The sequence below is a fragment of the Rana temporaria genome, chromosome 6 (genome assembly GCF_905171775.1).
Source record: "Rana temporaria chromosome 6, aRanTem1.1, whole genome shotgun sequence".
NCBI classification, from domain to species: Eukaryota; Metazoa; Chordata; class Amphibia; order Anura; family Ranidae; genus Rana; species Rana temporaria.
Window position 1 is genome coordinate 162,938,746 of NC_053494.1, and position 24,742 is coordinate 162,963,487.

The window sequence follows — 24,742 nt, forward strand, 5'->3', positions numbered from 1 at the left end:
CCAATGTGCTGGTAAAGCACCGGTAAGACCCTAACATTTTAGGGCATTTTTAAAGTGCCTCTGTGAAAGGGTAAGGCGTTTTTACAGCGCTTTCAATTCATTTCAATGGAGAGTGGCGTTTTTGGAGCGTTTTTTTCAGCGCCCAAAAGCTGCTCCAAAGATGCTGCTTGCAGGACTCAGTGTAAAAGGGTCCATTGAGATGCATGGAGAGCATTTTAATAGCGCTATTTTTAACGCTAAAACGCTGTAAAAACGCTTTAGTGTGAAAGGTGTCTTATAGCAAGTGAACATGGCATTGCTGTTAATGTATCCTCTTACATCTGCATAACCGGCTCATGTGCCACAAAGAAAAAAGGGAAGCTATTTGAAGTTTGTGTTGTCCATGTTAACATTTATATTCTCCAGAGCAACTTATGTTACAATGCAAAATATACAGTACTTAAAGTACATATATTGGTGTATGACACATGAAGACAACTCTCAACCAATGATTTAAAAAAAGTGAATATGCAGGGACAGCTGTTTGTATAATTGAGAAATGGGTAGTTAAATACAGCTATCCTCACATGTTGTTGTTGTTGTTATTATTGTTCTTTACTGTATGTCTTAATTGTATGACTTGTATATTGTATTGTTTGTATATTAAGTATAAAATGCAGCTACTGTCCCCACCCTGGTTATAGGGAGGCTCTTTCACAGTAACTGTGGTGACCTACATTTTGGACTCAATTACTTGGACGTACACTATATTACCAAAAGCATTGGGACACCTGCCTGTACACGCACATGAATTTTAATAGCATTTCAGTCTTAGTCCGTAGGGTTCAACATTGATTTGGCCCACCCTTTGCAGCTATAATAGCTTCCACAAGGTTTAGGAGTGTGTCTATGGGAATGTTTCCAGAAGCACATTTGTGAGGTCAGGCACTGATGTTGAATGAGAAGGCCTGGCTCCTAGTCTCTGCTCCCATTCATCCCAAAGGTGTACTTTCGGCTTGAGGTCAGGACTGTGTCCAGTTCCTCCATTCTAAACTCGCTCATCCTTGTTTTTATTTGCCTTGTTTGTGCACTGGTACGCAGTCATATTGGAACGGGAAGGGAACATCCCCAAACTGTTCCTACAAAGTTGGGAGCATGAAATTGTCCAAAACATCTTAAGAGCTCCCTTCACTGAAACTATGGGGCCAAGCCCAACCCCTGAAAAACTACCCCACACCATAATCCCCCCTCCACCAATTGATTTGTTCCAGTGCACAAAGTAAGGTTCATAAAGGCATGGATAAGCGAGTTTGGGGTGGAGGAACTTGACTGGCCTGCAACAGAGTCCTGACTTCAACCCGATGGTACACCTTTGGGATGAATTAGAGCAGAGACTGAGCCAGGCCTTCTCGTCCACATCAGTGCCTGACCTCACAAATGTACTTCTGAAAGAATGGTCAAACATTCCCATTGACACACTCCTAAACCTTGTGGACAGCCTTCCCAGAAGAGTTGAAACGATTATAGCTGCAAAGGGTGGGCCAACTCAATATTGAACCCTACGGACTAAGACTGGAATGCCATTAAAGTTCATGTGTGTGTGTTCAAAGGCAGGCATCCCAATACCTTTGGTAATATAGTGTTGTTTGACTCCTAGCAGATCCTCCGTGGGCCCTACCGGATTGTCCGGACCTTCTTTCTTGGGGACCTGTTTCATTGCTGGCTTCAATGGCTTGGCTGTAGATGGCTAATTCAAAAGCACAGGGGACTTCCAGAGTCTATTATCTTCAGTTGGACTTGGGTAATTCCATGGCCCTGTTGAAGGTCAGGTTGCTGCCTTGAAAAAACTTGAAAAAACTTTTACAGATAGAGCTGACTTCCCATTCTTTGCCTTTCTTGGTGCTATCACCTCAATTTGCAGGGTGTCTGAACTTGCACCCTTTTCCTCTAAGGAACTTTCTTGCACTTCACAGAGACAGGGTTGTTTTGAGACCTGGAATCTCCTTTTTGTCCAAGGTGGTTTCGGCATTTAAATCAGCACAACATTTTGCCATCCTTTTGGCCAGCTCCTAAGCTTGCTCTTCACTGTCTGGATGTGGTTAGGGCTGTGTGAGTTTGTCTCACGCCCATGTCCTCGATTTGTCAATCTAACGCTGTTTTTATTGCCTGGGGGTTCCCAGGAGGGACAGACTTCCTATCAATCCACAATTGCGAGATGGATTTGGCAGATTATTATTCAGGCATGCGACCCGAACAAGAAGGTTCCTCGTTTCCTGTAAAGGCTGACTCCATCAGAAGTATTGTTCGTGCTTCATGGGCTTTTCAGCATCAGGCCCTTGTTTTCCAAGCCTGTAAGGCTGCCACCTGGCCTTTTACTTTGATATTTGCCAAGTTTCACTTGGTGGATGTTCCTTAACGGACACCAGACTCTTGTTTTTCTTGGTGGACTTGTCAACTTTGTTTGCTGTTGTCTGCTCCTCATGGGATTGCTTTTGGATGTCCCAATGGTCTAAGAATTAACTCTTCTGTATCCTGTGATGTACATTTAGGAAAAAAGATTTTTGACCCTTTCTTGGAGTACATCACAAGACACATGTCCCTCTCCTCTGTTTTCACTCTGATCCTGCTTGCTGACAAAATGGAGGCAATGCCGAGAGTGGGAGGGGGTATGCAGGTGGGGTAAAGTCAAACTTTTGCTATTTGCTAATATCCAGTCATATGGAGGTGCAGCATAACCCAATGGTGTGAGAATTTACTCTCCTGTGCCTGGTGATGTACTTCAAGAAAGGAATTTTACCGGTAAGTCAAAAATCCAATTTTTCTCATATTTCAAGGCGGTTTCATTGAAGATGATAATACAGGGGTTTAGGGATGAATGTATAGACCTATATTAATTTTTTTACATGCACATGATCGTTCTTCTTTAAAAGCTAACACCACCTTTTCAGCATGTTACATACCTGTATTATTATAGTGTAACATGTTGTTGCCCAAAACCCAACCCCTGTACCTCTACAGGCAGGGAGCTGGAGGGAGAGTATGCACAAGCCTGGCATTGCACCAGCGATTCACTGATCGCAGGTGCAATACTTTGCTGGCTCCTGTGTGAAAAATAATATTAATAAATGCACATTTTCCCTACAAAAAATATGCATTTATTATTTTTTAAATAAACTTTGCCTTTAACCCTAACAATAAAATGTAGCCTATACTCCCTAATCCCTAACTCCAACATTAACCAAACAGCCCCTAAGCTAAGTCTATACACTATACTAACCCTTTGTTCTGTATACTCACCTTGTTCTGTACTGGAACAAAAAACAGGAGATCGCCCCGGGACTTTAAATGAGGTGAATGTGGTTAGCCAACAATTGACAGAGTAAATGCAGTCTCAAAATGTATTAAAATTGTCATTCAAACATAAACATGAATCGTAGCCAAACCACTGAAATGATATATACAGCAAAAAAAAATTCATTACGTGTATCGTGGTATAAAATGTAAATGGCAATGTACACAGGCATTAAAATATCCCAACGTGTTTGGCAATACCATGTTCGCTCCATATGGGGTAGGTGCGTGTGTAGTACATCTGTAGGGAGTATAATGAACCAAAAAAGTATCAACACAGAGATCGTATTGTGACAATTGGTCAAGAGGGTCCAAAACGCATGGCCCTATACACACCAAAGGTTGGTTCAGACTACTCATTGCTGGATACCCAGAGGCAGCAGTAATGAGCGTCCGGCTCGGGAACTGAGGAGGTAGAGGAAAAAACAAACCCAACAGAGCACAAATGGGGAGCAGACATGGCCGGGTGGGGGAATGTGTCCTGTACTGGGAATAGCAATGCTAAATCCTCACAGCTCGGGGCTAAAAGCGCTATTCTTTCAAGCTTGAGCAGCTCAGTCTGTAAAGGTACACCTGATATTTCAATGACTCTTGGCTGCTGTTTAGGATGGAGAGGGCTGCATGCAGGCCCAGGTTCTAATGTCGCATACACACAATCATTTTTCGGGATTAAAAAAACAACGTTTTATAAAAATGTCATTTAAAATGATCGTGTGTGGGCTTCACATAATTTTTCGGGTTCTGAAAAACATAAAAAAAAAAATTCGAACATGCTGCATTTTTTAACGACGTTTTAAACAATGTCGTTTTTCGGGTTGTAAAAAATTATTGTGTGTGGGCTAAAACGACGTGAAAAACCTGCGCATGCTCACAAGCAAGTTATGAGATGGGAGCGCTCGTTCTGGTAAAACTACCGTTCATAATAGAGTAAGCACATTCATAACGCTGTAACAGACAAAAAAGCGTGAATCGTCTTTTACTAACACGGAATCAGCTAAAGCAGCCCCAAGGGTGGCGTCATCCGCATAGAACTTCCCCTTTATAGTGCCGTTGTATGTGTTGTACGTCACCGCGCTTTGCTAGAGCATTTTTTTTTAACGATCGTGTGTGGGCAACGTCGTTTTAATGATGAAGTTGGAAAAAACTATGTTTTTTTCTAGATGCTGAAAAACTTCATTTTTTACATGCCGAAAAATGATCGTGTGTACGCAGCATAACAGTGTGTTTTTTGAGCAGTGTCATGGTAAGCAAATGCTTTGCTAAGAGATCATCAGTATTAAACTTACCTACTCAATGAAACACTAAATCGTGCCAAGAGCTCACTTTGCAACTTGTGTGCATGAAACCCAGGGGCCTTGTACACACGAGCAGAGCTTTCACACTGAGACTGCAGGGCAGCCATTTTACAGGCGTTATTTTTAGCCCAAAGGCACCTGAAAAACACCTCATTGTGAAAGGGGTCTAAGTGTACATGTTTTCTGGAATAAAGAAGTTACGTTTGTAACATATTATACTATGATATGTGTTTTATTGCTTTCCCACTTGGTGCTGTTAACTGCTGCCATGGATGGTCAGATGAGCTGCGGTTTGGGGAGATCCCATTGCATCTGAAGCGTTTATGACCATTTAACTCCTAATGGGTCCATACTGTGTGGTAAGAGGCTGATTGTCTTACTTGGCATGAAGTGTGAACACGCTGGTGATGTGCACTGGGTGGTGAAGACACCTGTATAGGCTGAATTTATTTTACAAGCGCTGTTGACTATTGTTTTTTTTTTATACATTGTCCACATTATTTGGTAAGAGGCTATAATTTCACTTACCGTATATAAGCACGGAATTCTACTTCTGTTGGCACTAAATGCTGATTTCTTTCTGGGAATTCTTACTATATTTCCTTTGTTATGAAATTAGACTTTTTCTTACATTATTTATTAAGGACCTTATGGATTATTGCACTTAGCACATTTTTTTAAGTTATTAATTGTATGGTTGCTTTTTTTTTATTATTATGAAATATCGCCAAATCTATTTTCTTTTTTTTTTATTTGAATATTTATTTGTTGAGAGGGATCCAACGCTGCACTGTATATTTATTTGTTTTGGTGAATTGGTATTACAAATTGGGTGCTACCTGCTTTATCCTGAATTTGTTTAACCCTAGTGCTAATTTTATTTTTATGTTTCTTTGCTGGTTTCATTAAATCCAATATTGTTGAGTTGGATTACAGAAGCAGCAATAGGTGTTTATTTTCCTCATCTGGAGGCAATGCATTGCAATCCTTTTTTCTTCTTTGTAAAGCTCGCCCTCTAGTGGTATGTCCTTGTGTTTTTTTTTTTTTTTTTTTAAATCACTGCAGTTTCAACTGATATTCAGAACAAATTTGTTCCCTCTTGGCTTTGACTTAGATAATTTGTTGTGCTTTATTTAAATGCCTCATTAACTGTGAATAAAATGATTGTTTAAATGATTGCATTTTTAAAGCGGTACTTAACCCAAAACAAAAAATGTAATATATTGCAGCCTAATATATAGTATCTCACAAAAGTGTGTACACCCCCCCCACGTTTTGTAAATATTTTATTATATCTTTTCATGTGACAAAACTGAATAAATGCCATTTTGCTACAATGTAAAGTAGTGAGTGTACAGCTTGTATAACAGTGTACATTTTCTGTCTCCTCAAAAGAACTCAAAACACAGCCATTAATGTCTAAACCGCTGGCAACAAAAGTGAGTACATCCCTAAGTGAAAATGTCCAAATTGGGCCCAATTAGCAATTTTCACTTCCGGGGTCATGTGACTCATTTGTGTTACAAGGTCTCAGGTGCGAATGGGGAGCAGGTGTGTTAAATTTGGTGTTATCGCTCTCACTCTCTCATACTGGTCACTGGAAGTTCAGCATGACACCTCATGGCAAATAACTCTCAGAGGATCTGAAAAAAAAAAATTGTTGCTCTACATAAAGATGGCCTAGGCTATAAGAAGATTGCCAAGACGTTGAAACTGAGCTGCAGCACGGTGAACAAAATCATATAGAAGTTTAACAGGACAGGTTCCACTCAGAACAGGCCTCGCCATGGTCGACCAAAGAAGTTGAGTGCAGGTGCTGGGCATCATATCCAGAGGTTGTCTTTGGGAAATAGACGTATGAGTGCTGCCAGCATTGCTGCAGAGGTTGAAGGGGTGGGGGGTCAGCCTGTTGGTGCTCAGACCATATGCCGCACACTGCAACAAATTGGTCTGCATGGCTGTCGTCCCAGAAGGAAGCCTCTTCTAAAGATGATGCACAAGAAAGCCCACAAACCGTTTGCTGAACACAAGCAGACTAAGGACGTGGATTACTGGAACAATGTCCTGTGGTCTGATGAGACCAAGATAAACTTATTTGGTTCAGATGGTGTCAAGCGTGTGTGGCGGCAACCAGGTGAGGAGTACAAAGACAAGTGTGTCTTGCCTACAGTCAAGCATGGTGGTGGGAGTGTCATGTTCTGGGGCTGCATGAGTGCTGTCGCCACTGGGGAGCTACAGTTCATTGAGGGAACCATGAATGCTAACAAGTACTGTGACATACTGAAGCAAAGCATGATCCCCTCCCTTCGGAGACTGCGCTGCAGGGCAGTATTCCAACATAATAATGAACCCAAACACACCTCCAAGACGACCATTGCCTTGCTAAAGAAGCTGAGGGTAAAGGTGATGGACTGGCCAAGCATGTCTCCAGACCTAAACCCTATTGAGCATCTGTGGGGCATCCTCCAACGAAAGGTCTTTAACATCCACCAGCTCTGTGATGTCATCATGGAGGGGTGGAAGAGGACTCCAGTGACAACCTGTGACGCTCTGGTGAACTCCATGCCCAAGAGGGTTAAGGCAGTGCTGCAAAAGAATGGTGGCCACACAAAATATTGACACTTTGGGCTCAATTTGGACATTTTCACTTAGGGGTGTACTTAGTTTTGTTGCCAGCGGTTTAGACATTAATGGCTGTGTGAGTTATTTTGAGGGGACAGCAAATGTATATTGTTATACAAGCTGTACACTCCCTACATTACATTGTAGCAAAGTGTCATTTCTTCAGTGTTGAAACATAAAAAGATATATTTTTTTTACAAAAATTTGAGGAATGTACTCACTTATGTGAGATACTGTATATACAGTGCCTTGAAAAAGTATTCATACCCCTTAACATTTTCCATATTTTGTCATGTTACAACCAAAAAGGTAAATGTATTTTATTGGGATTTTATGTGATAGACATTATAATAACACAAAGTGACACGTAATTGTGAAGTGGGAAGAAAATGATAAATGATAAAAGAAGAATGGGCAAAGATTTCACTCTCTAGATGTGCAAAGCTGGTAGAGGCATCCCCAAAAAGACTTGCAGCTGTAATTGCAGTGAAAGGCAGTTCTACAAAGTATTGACTCCGGGGGGCTGAATACAAATGCACACCACACTTTTCACATATTTATTTGTAAAGTTTTGAAAACCATTTATCATTTTCCTTCCACTTCACAATGATGTGCCACTTTGTGTTGGTTTATCACATAAAATCCCAATAAGATACATTTATGCTTTTGGTTGTGACATGGGGAAAAAAAATTGTAAAATGTAAATGGGTATGAATACTTTTTCAAGACTATATGTATGTGTGTGTGTGTGTGTGTGTGTGTATGTGTATATGTGTGTGTGTGTGTGTGTGTGTATGTGTATATATATATATATATATATATATATATATTGTGTGTGTGTGTGTGTCTGTCGCTTAGACACGGGTCACCCACAGCTATTAAAACATCCAAGTCACAGTTTAGTGCAAGAGGAAATACCCCTATAGAAGAACTTGAATGTTTCATGCCTCATAAGATGAGAAATTAGAAAAAGTAATCAAATTTATCTGATAACATACAATAACTATGATCAGATTGAGAAAAATGATCCAGTCATGACAAACGGATATATTCCAGAGGGCCATCTTCAGCTATGAGAGTCCCAGAGGAGAAGGGGGAAGTCCAGTTCGTGCATCCGGAAAGTATTCACAGTGCTTCACTTTTTCCACATTTTGTTATGTTACAGCCTTATTCCAAAATGGATTTAGTTCATTATTTTCCTCAAAATTCTACAAACAATTTCACATAATGACAACGTGAAAGAAGTTTGTTTGAAATCTTTGCAAATTCCTTAAAAATGTACATAAGTATTCAAAGCCTTTACCATGACTCTCGAAATTGAGCTCAGGTGCATCCTGCTTCCACTGGTCGTCCTTGAGATTTTTCTGCAACTTGATTGGAGTCCCGCCTGTGGTAAATTCAGTTGATTGGACATGATTTGGAAAGGCACACACCTGTCTATATAAGGTCCCGCAGTTAACAGTGCATGTCAGAGCACAAACCAAGCCATGAAGTCCAAAGAATTGTCTGTAGACCTCCGAGACAGGATTGTATTGAGTCACAAATCTGGGTAAGGGTACAGAAAAATTTCTGCAGCATTGAAAGCAGGGCTGTGGAGTCGGAGTCGAGGAGTCGGAGTCGGGGGAAATTTTGGGTACTCGGAGTCGGCAAACAATGCACCGACTCCTACTCCTACTAAAAAAAAAAAGCAAGTTTAAATGTCCCAATTCACAAAAAGTTATAATTAATGACTTCTCTACTGTAAGAATAAAGACCAATGCATGCAGTGCCTCACGTAACCGCAAAACGAACACGTTAAGTGACCGTGAAGAAGCATGCTTTTCATGTGCTTCACTATATGGCACGCAACGCACAATTAGGAGCTACAATACTTATACTTTCCATAGTGTTGTGTTTTGCTTTTACAGGGAACGCATGTTAGAGAACCAGTAAGTGTCCAAATAAAAAAATTCCAACAGGAGTTTTAGAAAGCACTAAAAGAAGTTGAAAAGTATGATCGCTCATCAAAACTTACTGTTGAAGAAGCCATCCTTGTTTATCCAGAGATCGTTAGTGATGTGGCCAGAATAGTTACTGCAATGCCACCCACCCAAGTCGGTGTCGAAAGATTATTTTCAGCCCTAAAAATAATAAAGTCTGACTTAAGAGCCTCTATGAAAGAGGATCTGGCAGAGGCAATTCTCTTCCTTAGAACTCTACATTGAATTGATTTGCATTTGCTAAGCCTAGAACTACATTTCAAGATTAATATAAACCATTTTTAGGTTTTCCAGATTTTGTTTTTGGTTCATTATAGATAAGCTTTGTTTTTGTTCTAAAACAACCAAATAATGTGGTTTGTATTTTTGAACTGGTAAAGATCCTGTTCCTGATGTTTATGCCTGCTGCTACTATCCAGCCACTTGATTCATTAATACATTTTTTTTTATAAAACGTTGTTTTCATTGTGTTTGTCTTTTGCTTAAACTGTGCAATACAGTAGACTGTTGGCTTCCCAGCCAGTAGTCCTGTGGTAGGTTGCGTTTCTTTCCCTCAAGGAATGTATAAAATACATTCGCATATTAATACAGAGGAGTCGGAGTCGGGGAGTCGGAAGTACATAAAACTGAGGAGTCGGAGTCGGAACATTTATCTACCGACTCCACAGCCCTGATTGAAAGTCCCAATGAGCACAGTGGCCTCCATCATCTGTAAATGGAAAAAGTTTGAAACCACCAAGACTCTTCTTAGAGCGGGCCACCCAGCCAAACTGAGCGATCGGGGTAGAAGGGCCTTAGGGAGGTGACCAAGAACCCGATTGTCACTCTGACAGAGCTCCAGTCAACAACCATTTATGCAGCACTCCATAAATCAGGTCTGTATGGTAGAATGGCCAGACAGAAGCCACCCTCTCAGTAAAAGGCACATGACGGCCCACCTGGAGTTTGCCAAAGGGCACCCGAAGGACTCTAAGACTATGAGAAACAAAATTCTCTGATCTGATGAAACAAAGATTAAACTCTTTGGCCTGAATTGCAAGCATTGTGTTTGGAGGAACTAGGCCCTGCTCATCAATACCATCCCTACAGTGAAACATGGCAGTGGCAGCATTATGCTGTGGGGATGTTTTCCAGTGGCAGAAACTGGGAGACTAGTCAGGATCGAGGGAAAGATGAATGCAGCAATGTACAGAGACATCCATGATAAAAAAACTACTCTGGACATCAGACTGGGGCGAAGGTTTATCTTCCAACAGGACAACGACCCTAAGCACACAGCCAAGATAACAAATGGGTGGCTATGGGACAACTCTGTGAATGTTCTTGAGTGGCCCAGTAAGAGCCCAAAATTTTTACCTGATTGAACATCTCTGCAGAGATCTGAAAATAGCTGTGCACTGACATTCCCCATCCAACCTGATGAAGCTTGAGAGGTCCTGCCAAGAAGAATGGGAGAAACTGCTCAAAAGAATGTGCGCAAAGCTTGTAGCATCATACTCAAAGACTTGAAAGGCTGTAATTGGTGCCAAAGGTGCTTCAACAAAGTATTGAGCAAAGCCTGTGAATACTTATGTACATGGGGTTTATTTTTTATTTCTTTATAAATTTGCAAATATTTCAAACAAACTTCTTTCACATTGTCATTATGGGGTAATGCTTGTAGAATTTTGAGGAAAATAAGGAATTGAATCCATTTTGGAATAAGGCTGTAACATAACAAAATGTGGAAAAAGTGAAGTGCTGTGAATACTTCCTGGATGCACTGTATAACAAGGAAAGGTCAACATGCTCAGATTGTTGCAGAATGGAGCTGAGAACGGGTGTGAGCAGTGTAGGGGAGCCTGAGAGGCAGATAAAAGAAGTGACCCATGGGTGGATTTACCCGTGGGCTTTCACACTGAGGCGATGCGCTGGCGGGACCGCTTCAAAAGTCCTGCTAGCAGCATCTTTGGAGCGGTGAGAGGAGCGGTGTGAAAACAATGGGACACCGCGGTAATATCGCCGGCAATGCGCCTCTGCAGAGGGGTTAAAACCACACCGCTAGCGGCCGAATACCGCCGCAATTCCGGTATATGGCCGCAAAAAATAGCGACGCTATACCGCCACCACACCTCCCGCCCCGGTGTGAAAGGGTCCTTAGTGTATACACCTGACTAGCTGTGCAGTTCAACAACAGAACAATGGCTGTTTAGTAGAGTTTTCATTTCACTTAGTAAAGGGGAATGTCAGAGGAGTGTATCTCCATGAAAGGAATGTGTAGCTGAGAATTGTGCATCTACTTGAGTGTGATCTCAATAACCTTTTCAGCAGATGGCTATTACCAGCATTATCTTCATTATCCACATGTCCAGTTTTATTAATTTATATATAATTGTTTAAAGCTGACTTGCTGAAGTTCAAGCCGAGCATCAGAATGGGGAGGAAAAGGGATTTAACCACTTCCCTACCCGCCCATGGTCATATGACGTCCACAGATGGGATCTCCCATCCTGGGTGGACATCATATGACGTCCTGGGCTTCCCGGCCATCTAGGGTGCGCACGCACGCTGCGGCATCGCGCGCGATGTCTCCCGGACACTCGCGCTTGCCCTACGCAGATCCACGTCCTGTCAGAGGTAAGGAGACCGATGTTGTGTTCCCATTACAGAGGAAAACACATTGGTCTCCTCCCCTTGTGAGTCCCCTCCCCCTACAGTTAGAATCACACACTAGGGAACATATTTTACCCCTTCAGCGCCCCCTAGTGTTAACCCCTTCCCTGCCCGTCACATTTATACAGTAATCAGTGCAGTTTTATAGCACTAATAGCTGTAAAAATGTGAATGGTCCCAAAAATGTGTCAAAAGTGTCCGATATGTCCGTCGCAATGTCACGGCCACAATAAAAATCGCTGATCACCGCCATTACTAGTAAAAAAAAAAAAAATACAATGAAACTATGCCCTATTTTGTAGACGCTATGACTTTTGCGCAAACCAATCAATATATGCTTATTGCGATTTTTTTTATTTTTTTTTGCCAAAAATATGTAGAAGAATACATTTCAGCCTAAACTGAGGTTTTTTTGAGGATATTTATTATAGAAAAAAGTAAAAAAATATTGAATTGTTTTTCAAAATTTTTGCTCTATTTTTGCTGATCAAAAGAAAGCTCTATTTGTGGGGAAAAAAAGGATATCAATTTAATTTGGGAGCCACCCCAGTGTACCCATCTTCTGATGCCTACTTCCAGCAGGATAATGCACCACGTCACAAAGCTCAAATCATCTCAAACTGGTTTCTTGAACATGACAATGAGTTTACTGTACTCCAGTGGCCTCCACAGTCACCAGATATCAATTCAATGGAGCACCTTTTGGGATGTGGTGGAACAGGAAATTTGCATAATGGATTTGCACATGAAAAATCTGCAGCAACTGCGTGATGCTATCATGTCAATATGGACCAAAATCTTTGAGGAATGTTTCCAACACCTTGTTGAAGCTATGTCACAAAGAATTAAGGCAGTTCTTATAGGAAAAAGGGGGTCCAACCCTGTACTAGCAAGGTGTACCTAATAAAGTGTTCGGTGAGTGTAGATCTGCAACAAGCGAGGGTGATGCCAATGCCCAGGAGCCAAGTTTAATGAATATATGGATAGAGACATGAAAAGGAGCATAAAAAAACAAACAAACGAAGATAATAATTTGTCCACATATATTCGCCCATCGTTGGTTCGAGAGTAAGCTGAAATGGTGTAAACAAAACATTCAAAGCTAGGTACTTTGGTTGCCTTTAAATATCCCAGCAGAGGTTATCAATTGTACTTGGCCTGTCAATCTTTGCTGCACAGTGGGCAGACCACATTGGAAGTGTATTTTTTTTTGTTGCAGCTTTATCTTGGATACACATTGAACATCATCTAGTAAACTATACTTGTAAATTTAGAAAAAAAAAAAGCATTTTTTTTTTTTTTTTTAATAAATAGATAATTGGCATGTGGATAAAATATGTTTTCTACATTTACAGATTGTCAGACCCGTCACCGTGGTGCCTACTATCCCAGGGATTCCAGGCCCTTCATCGCCACAACCTGTCCAGTCAGAGGCAAAGCTGGTAACGCATTTTTTTTAATGTTGTATTTTACTAATGATGACAGGGTGTAACTTTATTACACGAGTAACTTCTTTGAGCGGTCAGTCCACTTAAAAATTTGATTTTGGGTTTGAATGAAAGCTGACCAGTTGAATCACCCAGTAACTCCTTATAGCCCTTAAAGGGGAGTTCCATCCAAAAGTGGAACTTCCACTTATGTGATTCCTCGCCCCTCCAATGCCACATTTGGCACCTTTTGGGGGGGGAGGCAGGTACCTGTTTTTTCCAGGTCCCCTATCCCCACTTCCAGGAGACAGGGCCGCAGTGAATTACGTCAGCATCTCGACTCCCCCCTCCTCCCTCCCCTTCTGCCGGGATAGTGAGAGAGTGCAGCGCACTACACACATCCGCAGCAGGGACCGAAAGGCTACACTGCTGGGTTCCCTTACCCACAATGGCGGTGGCAGCACCTGACCAGCCGATGTAAACATTGGCTGCAGTGCCGACATCGCTGGACTTCAGGATAGGTACGTGTCCTAACGTAATGTTAAAAGTCAGCAGCTACAGTAAGTTCATGGCTAATTGGTATGTTTCGTTCAAGGAATCCTGTCATAAAAAACATAGGGATTGTTGTTACTTATGTGCCCCTGGAAATTCTAGCTGCCTGGCCACTGTGCTTATGCTATAGTTTTGGTGCTTTCTTGTCACTGACCTGGAAGAAAAAGCATTTAAGATCTCACTCATTTTAAAGTGGTTGTAAACCCTTCTATATACCCAAGTGAATAATCTCAGGTATTACACAGAGGTTAAACAAATCCTCCTACATAAGTTGTACCTGTTTTTTTCTGTAGCCATCTTTTTACATCCATGAATGTAAACCCCAATTTTTATTTATTTAGTTAAGACTCATATCTGTTACAGCAAAGGATGTAATTTCATCTGTGCCCAGTCTTGCCACGAAGAGTTAATCCAGCCCTGAGCAATCCTCTTATCTTTCTTCAGTAAGATAAAAACAGACACAGAGAAATAGGTGCTGAAGTCATGTGGTGACTTTCCTGGGTTTTTACTGGATGTTAGTAATCATGGGGCATAATACACAAGACCAGCAGAAGTTCTGTGAAAGAAATATCGATGCCTGGCCAAGGGGAGTGTAGAGGTGGGAGGTGACTCTACTGACATTATGACTCCACCCACCGAGCCCTGGACAACAGACCTGCCCACAAAATCCGGAGTATTTCAGGGCTCCAAACAGCTAAAGATCAGATATTTGACAGGTAAGGATACATGCAGGAGGCATGTATATCCTTATAGAACAGCACTGTGGAAGTAATTTAGAAATGATGAGAGTGAGTTTACATCCACTTTATAGTCCAGAACTAACACCGCTTTTCTGGGCTTCCAGAGGCAGGGGTGGGGACACTCTACACAATCTCATAGAGAAACATGTACAGGTTGTCAATCGCAGGCTGTGTGCTGGAACTCCCCACCCCGTCCCTCTGCATCCCTTGGAGTTTGTGCAGATGGCAGGAGAACCAAACTACAGACAGAAATCACACTGGTTTGGATGAAGCAAGTGCACATTATAGAAGAGTATTCATTTTTCATGTTAAAGGTTTACAACTGCCTTGACTGGCCGCATTCTCAGGACAGAGAATCTGAAGATATTGAAGCCAGAAAAATACAGAAAAACGCATTTTCTGAAGGCGCACATTTGCAGCCCCCATGCTTGTATCACGTCAGATTTATTTTAAAGTTAACTTCAGACTTTTGCAGTGCATTACTGCATGCACCTTAATACGCAGTAAAGCAAGTCTGATCCATAGAGGCCCCACCTCACAACTTACAGGACTTAAAGGATCTGCTATTGACAGCTTGGTGCCAGATACCACAGCATACCTTCAAAGGTCTAGTGGTGTCCATGCCCCAAAATGGTCAGAGCTGTTTTGTGGGCAAAAGGTGACCTACTCAATCTTAGGTGGATATATCTAAAACTGGTTTAGAGGCACTCGCAGGTCTCGCAGAGGTGGAAATTCAAAGACAGCAGTATTTTTATTGTCAGCGTTTCGATAAAGACGGCTTGAGAAAAATGGACTGCGCTTCATGGAAACAGTGACAATAAAAACACTGCTATTTTTGATCTTCCGCCTCCGCAAGACCCGTGAGTGCCTCTAAACCAGTTTTGGATTTATATGAGTTTCTTTGTGGGTGAGCACCCTGGGCATTTACTTTAAATATAGAGTGCTTTGGCGCTATATATAGATAATTTTTCATTCTAGCCACATAAGAATTATTCTACTTTCCCCCTTTTGTAAATATTTTTTGTTGTATTTAGCGTGAAAATATACTGTATATAAGCTGCCACAGTGCCCCCTGGTGTTATAATGCAAATACACTTATAAAAGTGGTTATCCTTTTTGTCATATCACATTTTAAGTTATTGCCTGTAAATCATAATTATTTGGTTATATATATTTATATTTTCAGTATCCTGCTGACTAGGGGAAAACTGCAAAAGACAGAACTGTAGCGTAGTTTATTCCTGTGACCATATGTAATGCAAATGAGTAACCATGGTAACTAATGCTTGGCCACCTGAGGTATAAATTGACATAGCTCAGTGTGCTCTATGATGGTGACATGAGAAGGGATGTTTCAGGGGAAAATATGAATATGTATTATGCATGCTGACCCTACATCAGCTGGCTTTTGCTGAGCTTTCATTTTGATGTTGTCAGTCACAATTCCCAAAGCACAGAAGATAATGGATGCGGATCGCTGAATCATTGCGATCACTGTGAAATCCCCATCTGATGGCAAATCTCATTCCTGCAGTCAGACCTCAACATGATGCACTAAAGGTGCATATGTCCATACATACAGCACATTCGATCATTATTGACCAAATCTGTCAATAATTAGGCTATGTGTGGTCCGCCCCAATATTCAAGACATCATTATTATTAAAGAATGGCCATGATGGTCAAACACAGGCCATGCCAGTATATGCAAACCAGTACACATGGCACTCTGCAGTGTGGGGTTATCCAGTTTACCTTATATCACAGTAATGTACAGAAATTTGTTGCTAAGTGCAGATTAATGCCCTGTACACACGATCAGTCCATCCAATGAGAACGGTCTGAAGGACCGTTGTCCTAGGTTAACCGATGAAGCTGACTGATGGTCCCTCGTGCCTACATACCATCGGTTAAAAAAACGATTGTGTCAGAACGTGGTGATGTAAAACACAAAGACGTGCTGAAAAAAAATGAAGTTCAATGCTTCCAAGCATGCGTCGATTTGATTCTGAGCATGCATGGATTTTTAACCGATGGTTGTGCCTACTAACGATCGTTTTTTTCCCATCGGTTAGGAATCCATAGGTTACATTTTAAAGCAAGTTGTTTTTTTCTTTAACCTATGGTTAAATAACCTATGGGGCCTACACACGATTGGTTTGGACCGATGAAAACGGTCCATCAGACCGTTGTCCTCTGGTTAACCTATCGTGTGTACGAGGCCTAAGGCTAAGTGCACCCTTCCTTAGGTGCCTACACAATCTCCGTCCATTATATGATAGAATTGATATTCCGTCAAAGGATTGGCTCTTTCCAGGTCTTTTCACTTTAGCTGTGGAGCTTCTAGCAATGTTTATTCACACTAATCCATTAAGTCACATTCTGCAAGTGGCATTGGAGCATAAGTTATCCTTATATGCTGATGGTTCATTGCTATACATGAATGATGCTCAATCTTCCGCTACCACCCTATAGACCTTTTACAGTTTTGGACATTTCTCAAGTAGTATGATAAACTGGTCTAAATCTTCACTTTTCCATTTAGATAACAGTGCACCACTGCTAGCAAATCCTACCCCTTTGCAGCGGGTCTGACAGTTTAAATATTATTATACAGGATTTGTAGAATGCCAACCGTTTGCGCTGCACTTTAGAATATAAGGAAGACAGTACGGTTACAATCCATTTCATTACAAGACAGTTAGGAGAGCCCTACCTGTGAGAGCTTACAATCGTATAGTGTGGGGCAAGTGGTACAAAAGGTAACAACTGTGAATGACGAACTGATGGAAGAAATATATGTTCAGTAGTCAGGTAGACGCAGGATAGGCTTCCCTGAAGAGGTGAGTTTTCAAAGATCGCCTAAAGGTTGACAGAATAGGAGATAGTTGAACAGATTGGGGTAGGAAGTTCCAGGGAATGGGAGAGGTTCTGGAGAAGTCTCAGAGGCGAAGAGCAGAGAGAATGGTTTGGGTGGTATAGTGAGACAAGATTGGTGATGTAGCATGGGTCAGAGTTGAGGATGGCTTTGTATGATGTTGTTAGTATTTTGAATTTTATTTGTTGGTTGATTAAATATTTAGAAATTAAATCTTACTTGATCTCAACTTCTGTTGGAACTTAATATCACCCCGATTATTTCCCAGCTGATTTCCAAGTTTAAATCCTTATCTGTCCTTTAGTAAGTAGAACAAGTCTTTAAAAAAAATGAACTTCCTACCTAAACTTGTCTGTTTTCAGACAATCTCACATCTGGATCCTCCAACAAATTATTTGGAAGATAGGTGTAATACTCTCGGCTTTAATATTGCCAGGTAGGCCCTCTAGAATAGCACTTACTACTCTACAACTCCCTACAAATAGGGCAGGTCTCGCCTTGCCTAATATGCAATTTTACCGTTTGGCATCCCTTATAGTCACTATTAGTTGGTGGTTTACTCTCCATTCTTGAAATCCAGCTTTGAATTTGGAGACAATTGTAGTGGGTTCCCTACAAACTTTACAGTCTCCAGTATGTCAAAGTTGGCTTTTTTTCATCAGAGGTCACTTTACCCATGAAAACAACACTGGGACCTTGGTCAACAGTTATTAAATGGTCCCAAGTGCCTAACCACAATCCCACATTCCAAAATTTGAATATGATGCCAGCCACAGCCACATGGCCAAGAGCAGGTATTTGTTCTTGACCAACTTTTCCAGGCAGGTTAAATCTGCACCTAGAAAAAGAGGGGAAGGACTAGAGAGTCCAGAAAGGATTCTCTAAAAAGAAACAGGTGTAATAGCAAAAAATATATTTTATTATGAAAAAATTCCACCAAAATATTATTCAGAAAATACCTCCACCACTAGATTATAAAACATGATGACGTTATCATGACACAGGTGGGCACAACAGTCATTCACCCTCATTCAAATCACAGACTAGTTAATCAATATATGAATTCCTAGAGGGGGGAGATAGTCCATAGGCATTTCAACATGTCATTGCTGGGAACACTGAAATTGTGTATATGGAATAATTGCAGACAGTCCCAAAGGATCACAAAAAACTCTACCAAGTTGGGGCTTAGAATGAAGGTCTAGGACAGAGGAGGGTTGACGTCTGTGTAGTATGGCATAAGCACAGCAAGTCACAGGAGATTAAACAAGCCAAAGTTCAGTCTTAAAGCACAGAAAAAAAACTTCAGTTCAAAAGCTGATCACTACCAACAATACAAAGTCTAGTTCACCAATTGAAAGTTCTTCTCCCATTACTCACCATTCTCTATTCAGGGCAATGCATTGAACCAGATGAAAAGGGGTGAGATGTAGGGGAGTGTTGTCTCATCACTTACCCAACCTGATGACAGACGCTCGGTGTCCAGTAGCCCAGGCAGTAATGCCTAGTAGGGATAGACTCTTGTCAGGTGGTGATAGGGTGAGAAGAGTAGATATCCACCGCTAATAAGCGAGTCGGCGTGTCAGCGTGTTGGCTTGCTAGCGTTGTTTCACTGCAAGGCACCGCCTCGGATCAATGAAGCACTTCCACACAGCGGTTGCCCAGCCGGCCTCTGCAATTGTGTGGAGGGGGGATTTGTGTTGCGGCCAATCTGTGTAAAAGTTACAGGTAGTGTGGTGGCGTCATCCTGACGCGTTTCACTAGAAAATCTAGTTTCTTCAGAGCTTAAATAGTATTCTAATTAGTTTAATTGAAAATGCCAAATCTCATTAATCACATGCTCACTCCTTTCAAACAAACCAACAACATGGAAACTGTGGAGATATCCAGATCAAAGTGCAGTGCTCTAAAGTGTACAGTAGCAATAAAATGGCAGCTATATTTAACCACTTAAGGACCCGCTCATGTACATATACGTCGCTACTTTAAAGATGGATATCTCGGTAACGGCAGCAGCTACTGCCACAACCGAGATATCCATCTTTTCTTTGAGCGGTCCTGTAAACGATAACGGTGGTCTCTGCGGCAGATTCGCCGCGAGATCACTGTTATCGGCGGCGGGAGAGGGCACCCCCCTCCCGCCGCTTACCGGAGCCGTCGGCAGTGGAGGAGGCGATCGGGTCCTTTCCTCTCCTCAGCTGGGATACGAGTGAGGGCAAGATGGCCCCCACCCGTCCCCATAGCATAGCAGGGCGGAAGTGACGTCAAAACGTCACTTTCGCCCATACTTCTTGTCATAGAAAAATTAATAACGCACGTACATAATTATTAATCAGCGATTCATAAAAATATTAATATCGCACGTAACTAATTAAAGTAAGCTATGAAAACCTTTTTGTCTATATAAAAATTAAAGCAAAGAATAGCGCTGCGGAAAAGGGAAAAGTATTACATTTATTGTTACAGAGAAGAAACTTGTATTACTCTAATATTTACAACTATAACATCACACAATTATACAAACAATAAGATGGCTAAATCAGTATCTCAAGACAATTCATAGGAAAGGAAAAGTTACAGAGATTAAGCTAAGGGGGAGAGAGACAGAGAGACAGAGAGACAGAGAGACAGAGAGACAGACAGAGAGACAGACAGAGAGACAGACAGAGAGACAGAGAGAGAGACAGAGAGAGAGACAGAGAGAGAGACAGAGAGAGAGACAGAGAGAGAGACAGAGAGAGAGAGAGAGAGAGAGAGAGAGAGAGAAAGAGAGAGAGAGAGAAAAAGAGAAAATATATTTACAGAGTACTTCACCAAGTTTTCCCAATCAGCTCATGATCCAGTCTGTCCCTCAGTCAAGCTAGCACTGTTTTTTTATACCCTCTAAGAATTAAGAAAAAATAAACCCCTCTGCTATGATTGGTGGAATATGTGTCCTTTTCAGGATGGCAATTAAAGACCCCCGACCCACCCAGTATCGCCCTATAGGTCATGTCCTATTGTGGCTTGTAATTAGACAAAGGATGAAAGGAATCTCTTTTAATATACACACCCACACCTGGTATTATTATCTGATTAACACCGTCCTAAATTTGGTCCTAAAACAGGAGATGACCGGAAATTCTTGTAATTCAATGAGGGGATACTTCTTATCAGACAATATATTGTGCTGTAAATAAAAATGGTATGCAGCTATTCTTGGACAGAGTAGTCATACCAGTATGCTAAGGGCCCCTGCTGTTTCTGGCCTCCCTTCAGAACAATAGGACAATGTGACTAATTGAATTAAAACCTGACACCGGTAACTGGTTCTCAAGACAGCAAATGCATGTACAGTAGTGGCCCTGTCATAATTATTCCAATACAACTTATACATTAATATTTTTCCCAATGGTTCCCCTGGTACAAATATGAAATTCAACATTTCTATAACACTTCTTAAAGCAAAATTTTCTTGTCATTTTTTCAAATGACAACATTTTATTTATTTTTTGCATTTAAGTCTAAATATGGGATCTGCGGTCTTTTTGACCCCAGATCTCATATTTAAGAGGACCTGTCATGCTTTTTTCTATTACAAGGGATGTTTACTTTCCTTGTAATAGGAATAAAAGTGACCCATTTTTATTTATTTTTTTGTGTGTAAAAATTTATAAAATAAATAAAAATAAATAAGAAAACCCCCCCAAAATTTTTTTAAAACGCTCCGTCCCGACAAGCTCGCGTGTAGAAGCGAACGCATACGTGAGTAGCGCCCGCATTTGAAAACAGTGTTCAAACTACACAAGTGAGGTATCACCGCGATCGTTAGAGCGAGAGCAATAATTCTAGCCCTAGACCTCCTCTGTAACTCAAAAGATGCAACCTCTAGAATTTTTTAAACGTCGCCTATGGAGATTTTTAAGGTTAAAAGTTTGACGCCATTAAACGAGCGGGCGCAATTTTGAAGCGTGACATGTTGGGTATCATTTTACTCGGCATAACCGTATCTTTCACAATATAAAAAAACATTGGGCTAACTTTACTGTTGTCTTATTTTTTTTTTTTATTCAAAAAAGTGATTTTTTTTTCAAAAAAAGTGCGCTTGTAAGACCGCTGCGCAAATACGGTGTGACAAAAAGTATTGCAATGACCGCCATTTTATTCTCTAGGGTGTTAGAAAAAAATATATAATGTTTGGGGGTTTTAAGTAATTTTCTAGCAAAAAAAAACAGTTTTAATTTTGTAAACACCAAATCTGAAAAACAGCCAAGGTCCTTAAGTGGTTAAAGAAGATATATATATAGAAACCAAACATATTTACATATTCCAAAATAAACCATCAGAAAATCAAGAGGGAGGGAAAAGGCATACCCTTACCCCTCTTGGAATATATAGGGCCCTATTTCTTAAAGGTAAATTACCAGAAAATGTTGAGGATTCAACAGGACTATGGTTCCAAAAATACAGGCAGATTGAATTCATTTTTTAATCCTAGAGGCTGTAAGCCTTACAGCCTCTTGGGTTAAATAATGAATTCAATCTGTCGGTCTCTGAATTCAATCAAATATGGCAGAGGAGGAAGAATGGAACTTTCCCTTTTGGGTGAAGTTCCCCTTTAATATTATTATGCATGCATTTTTAGTCCTAACCATAGTAAAAATAAACTACATAAACCATTATAAAATGGTATTCTAGAAAGAGGTATGGGTGGCGCTGCCCCAATTTAAGTGTATAAAAATATAACAAATGTGCTTATTGTCATGTACCATCCCTTTAAATGCTGTGTTACATAAAAGGATGATACTACCATATGAATCGGAACACAATAAATATGTATGAAAAAATAAATAAAGAAACAGCACTGCTCAAAATATGGGATGACGCTCTCGAGGCTGCAGACGAAGGAGAATCTTGCCTTCTGTTGGACCTAAGCGCAGCTTTTGATACGGTAGACCACAAATTATTGCTGACGTGGCTAGTGGAAGTAGCCAGAGTCACGGAATGTGATTTAGCTTGGTTCTCCTCCTTCTTGGAAAACCGATCACAAATAGTAAAACTGGGCCTTTTCACTTCAGAAAAACGCACAGTGTCTTGCGGAGTTCCTCAGGGATCCCCTCTGTCTCCTGTTCTGTTCAATATCTATCTCCGCCCTCTTTTTGAAATCATTAGTAACCAGAAGTTACTTTACCATTCTTATGCAGATGACACACAACTGTATTTTTGCATCTGCAACAAAAAGGATCATTATCTCGGACTAGAGAAATGCCTTTCTGTGATAGAAAATTGGATGACTAAGGCCGGGTACTCACGACCAAACATGTATGGTGAAAGCGGTCCGTCGGACCGTTTTCACCATACATGTCTGCCAGAGGGCTTCTGTACGATGGTTGTACACACCATCGTACAGAAGTCCGCGCGTAAACAATACGCGGGGCGTGTCCGCGGTGTCGCCGCGTCGATGACGCGGTGTCGCCGCGACAATGACGCGGCGACGTGGGCGGCCCGCCTTTAAAATGCTTCCACGCATGCGTCGAAGTCATTCGACGCATGCGAGGGACGGCGGGCGCCTGGACATGTACGGTAGGTCTGTACTGACGACCGTACATGTCCGAGCGGGCAGAATTCCAGCGGACTGTTTTAAAACAAGTCCAGGAATATTTGTCTGCTGGGAAAAGGCCCGGCGGGCAAATGTTTGCTGGAATTCGGCCCGCTCGCGCCCACACACGACCAAACATGTCTGCTGAAACTGGCCTGCGGGCCAGTTTCAGCAGACATGTTTGCTCGTGAGTATGGGGCCTAAGAGTTATCTTAAACTCAGAGGCTCAAAAACAGAACTTCTCCTGTTTCACGCTAATCGAAAGAATCATCTCGCAACAACATGGACGACCCCGTCCATTCTGGGTCAAACCATCGCCCCTAGCAACAAAAAGTCAAAAGTCTCTGAGTCATTTTTGACACCTACATGACAATGGATGCACAAATAGGGTCAGTAGTTAGCGGATCGCACCATCTGCTGCCCCTACTACGCAGACTCACTCCCTTCATTCCAAAAGAAGACATAGCAGTCGTGGTGGGAACAATTATCAACTCCAGACTTGACTATGCAAATGCCCTCTATCTCAGACTCCCAAAGTACCAAATCACTTGTCTGCAAGTCGTTCAAAATATGGCCGCACGACTTGTGACTGGGAAAAAAACATGGGAATCAATCTCACCTTCACTGAGATCCCTTCATTAGTTGCCAGTAAAAGACAGAATCACTTTCAAGGCGCTCTGTCTTACGCATAAGTGTATTCTGGGAAATGCCCCCCAATATCTGTGCGAAAAACTAAAAGCTCACAACACCAATCGCGTTCTGTGATCCACCAACCAAAATCTACTCCAGATACCCAAAGCCAGATACAAGTCCAAAGGAGAACGAAGATTTGCGGTCCAAGGACCCAGACTATGGAACGCTCTACCAACCAGCATCCGGTTGGAGGAAAACCACTTAGCCTTCAGGAGAAAGATCAAAACCCATCTCTTCTGAGAGCCCAGGAAATGGATACCAAGCGCCCAGAGGCGATTCAGTTCGCATGTGTTGCGCTATATAAGTTTCTCACTCACTCACTCACAGTGATAAATTGAATCGCGTCACTTATACAGCCTGGATTCATCCAATGAGATTTAAAGTGCAATAGTGTCCAGTGGAAGAAATCATATGTGCTAAAAGCACTGTGCAACAACATACAACTATTTAAAAATATGCACTATCCCTCTAAAGTGTTGCTTTAATATCTAATATATTGAAACGTGCTGAAGTGCATAAGTGCAAAAAACTCTGCCAGAAAAAAAAAACTTTGATAATATGAGTCCAGAATAAACTGTCCCAGTCCCAAGTGTCTTTGTGCTTTAAATGCCTGTGCTATAATATCCAGACAGTAAGTGGGTGAATCACTCTTGCTCCCCCCTTTTGGGTTCACACTCGCCAAATGGTTACACCCCTGCAGAGGCAAAAGACACTTTGTGTAAGTGATTCATTTGAAAAGTACATCTGGTCTCTCCTCCTCCTCCTCCTCCTCCTCCTCCTCCTTCTCCTCCTTACTTGGTGTAGTTAGTGGATATACTCATGCAGGAAGTGGATGGACAAAGAGATGTCTCTTTGGAGATGTCTCTTCCTGCATGAGTCTATCCACTAACTACACAGAGTAAAGGAGGAGGAGAGACCAGATGTACTTTTCAAATGAATCTCTTACACACTGTGGGCCAGATTCAGGTAGAAGTGCGGCGGCGTAACGTATCGTAG

The 24,742-nt window shown here is 41.5% G+C and overlaps 1 protein-coding gene across 4 annotated transcripts in view; it reads left to right on the plus strand.

Moving 5' to 3' along the window:
* Window positions 1–24,742, plus strand: part of ATF2 (activating transcription factor 2) — a 162,910-nt gene that overhangs the window by 46,154 nt on the left and 92,014 nt on the right. For all 4 annotated transcript variants that reach the window (XM_040357703.1, XM_040357704.1, XM_040357705.1 and 1 more), the window contains exon 10: window positions 13,234–13,320. In XM_040357703.1, coding sequence (XP_040213637.1) covers window positions 13,234–13,320 — 87 coding nt within the window. The remainder of the gene's footprint in view (window positions 1–13,233; window positions 13,321–24,742) is intronic.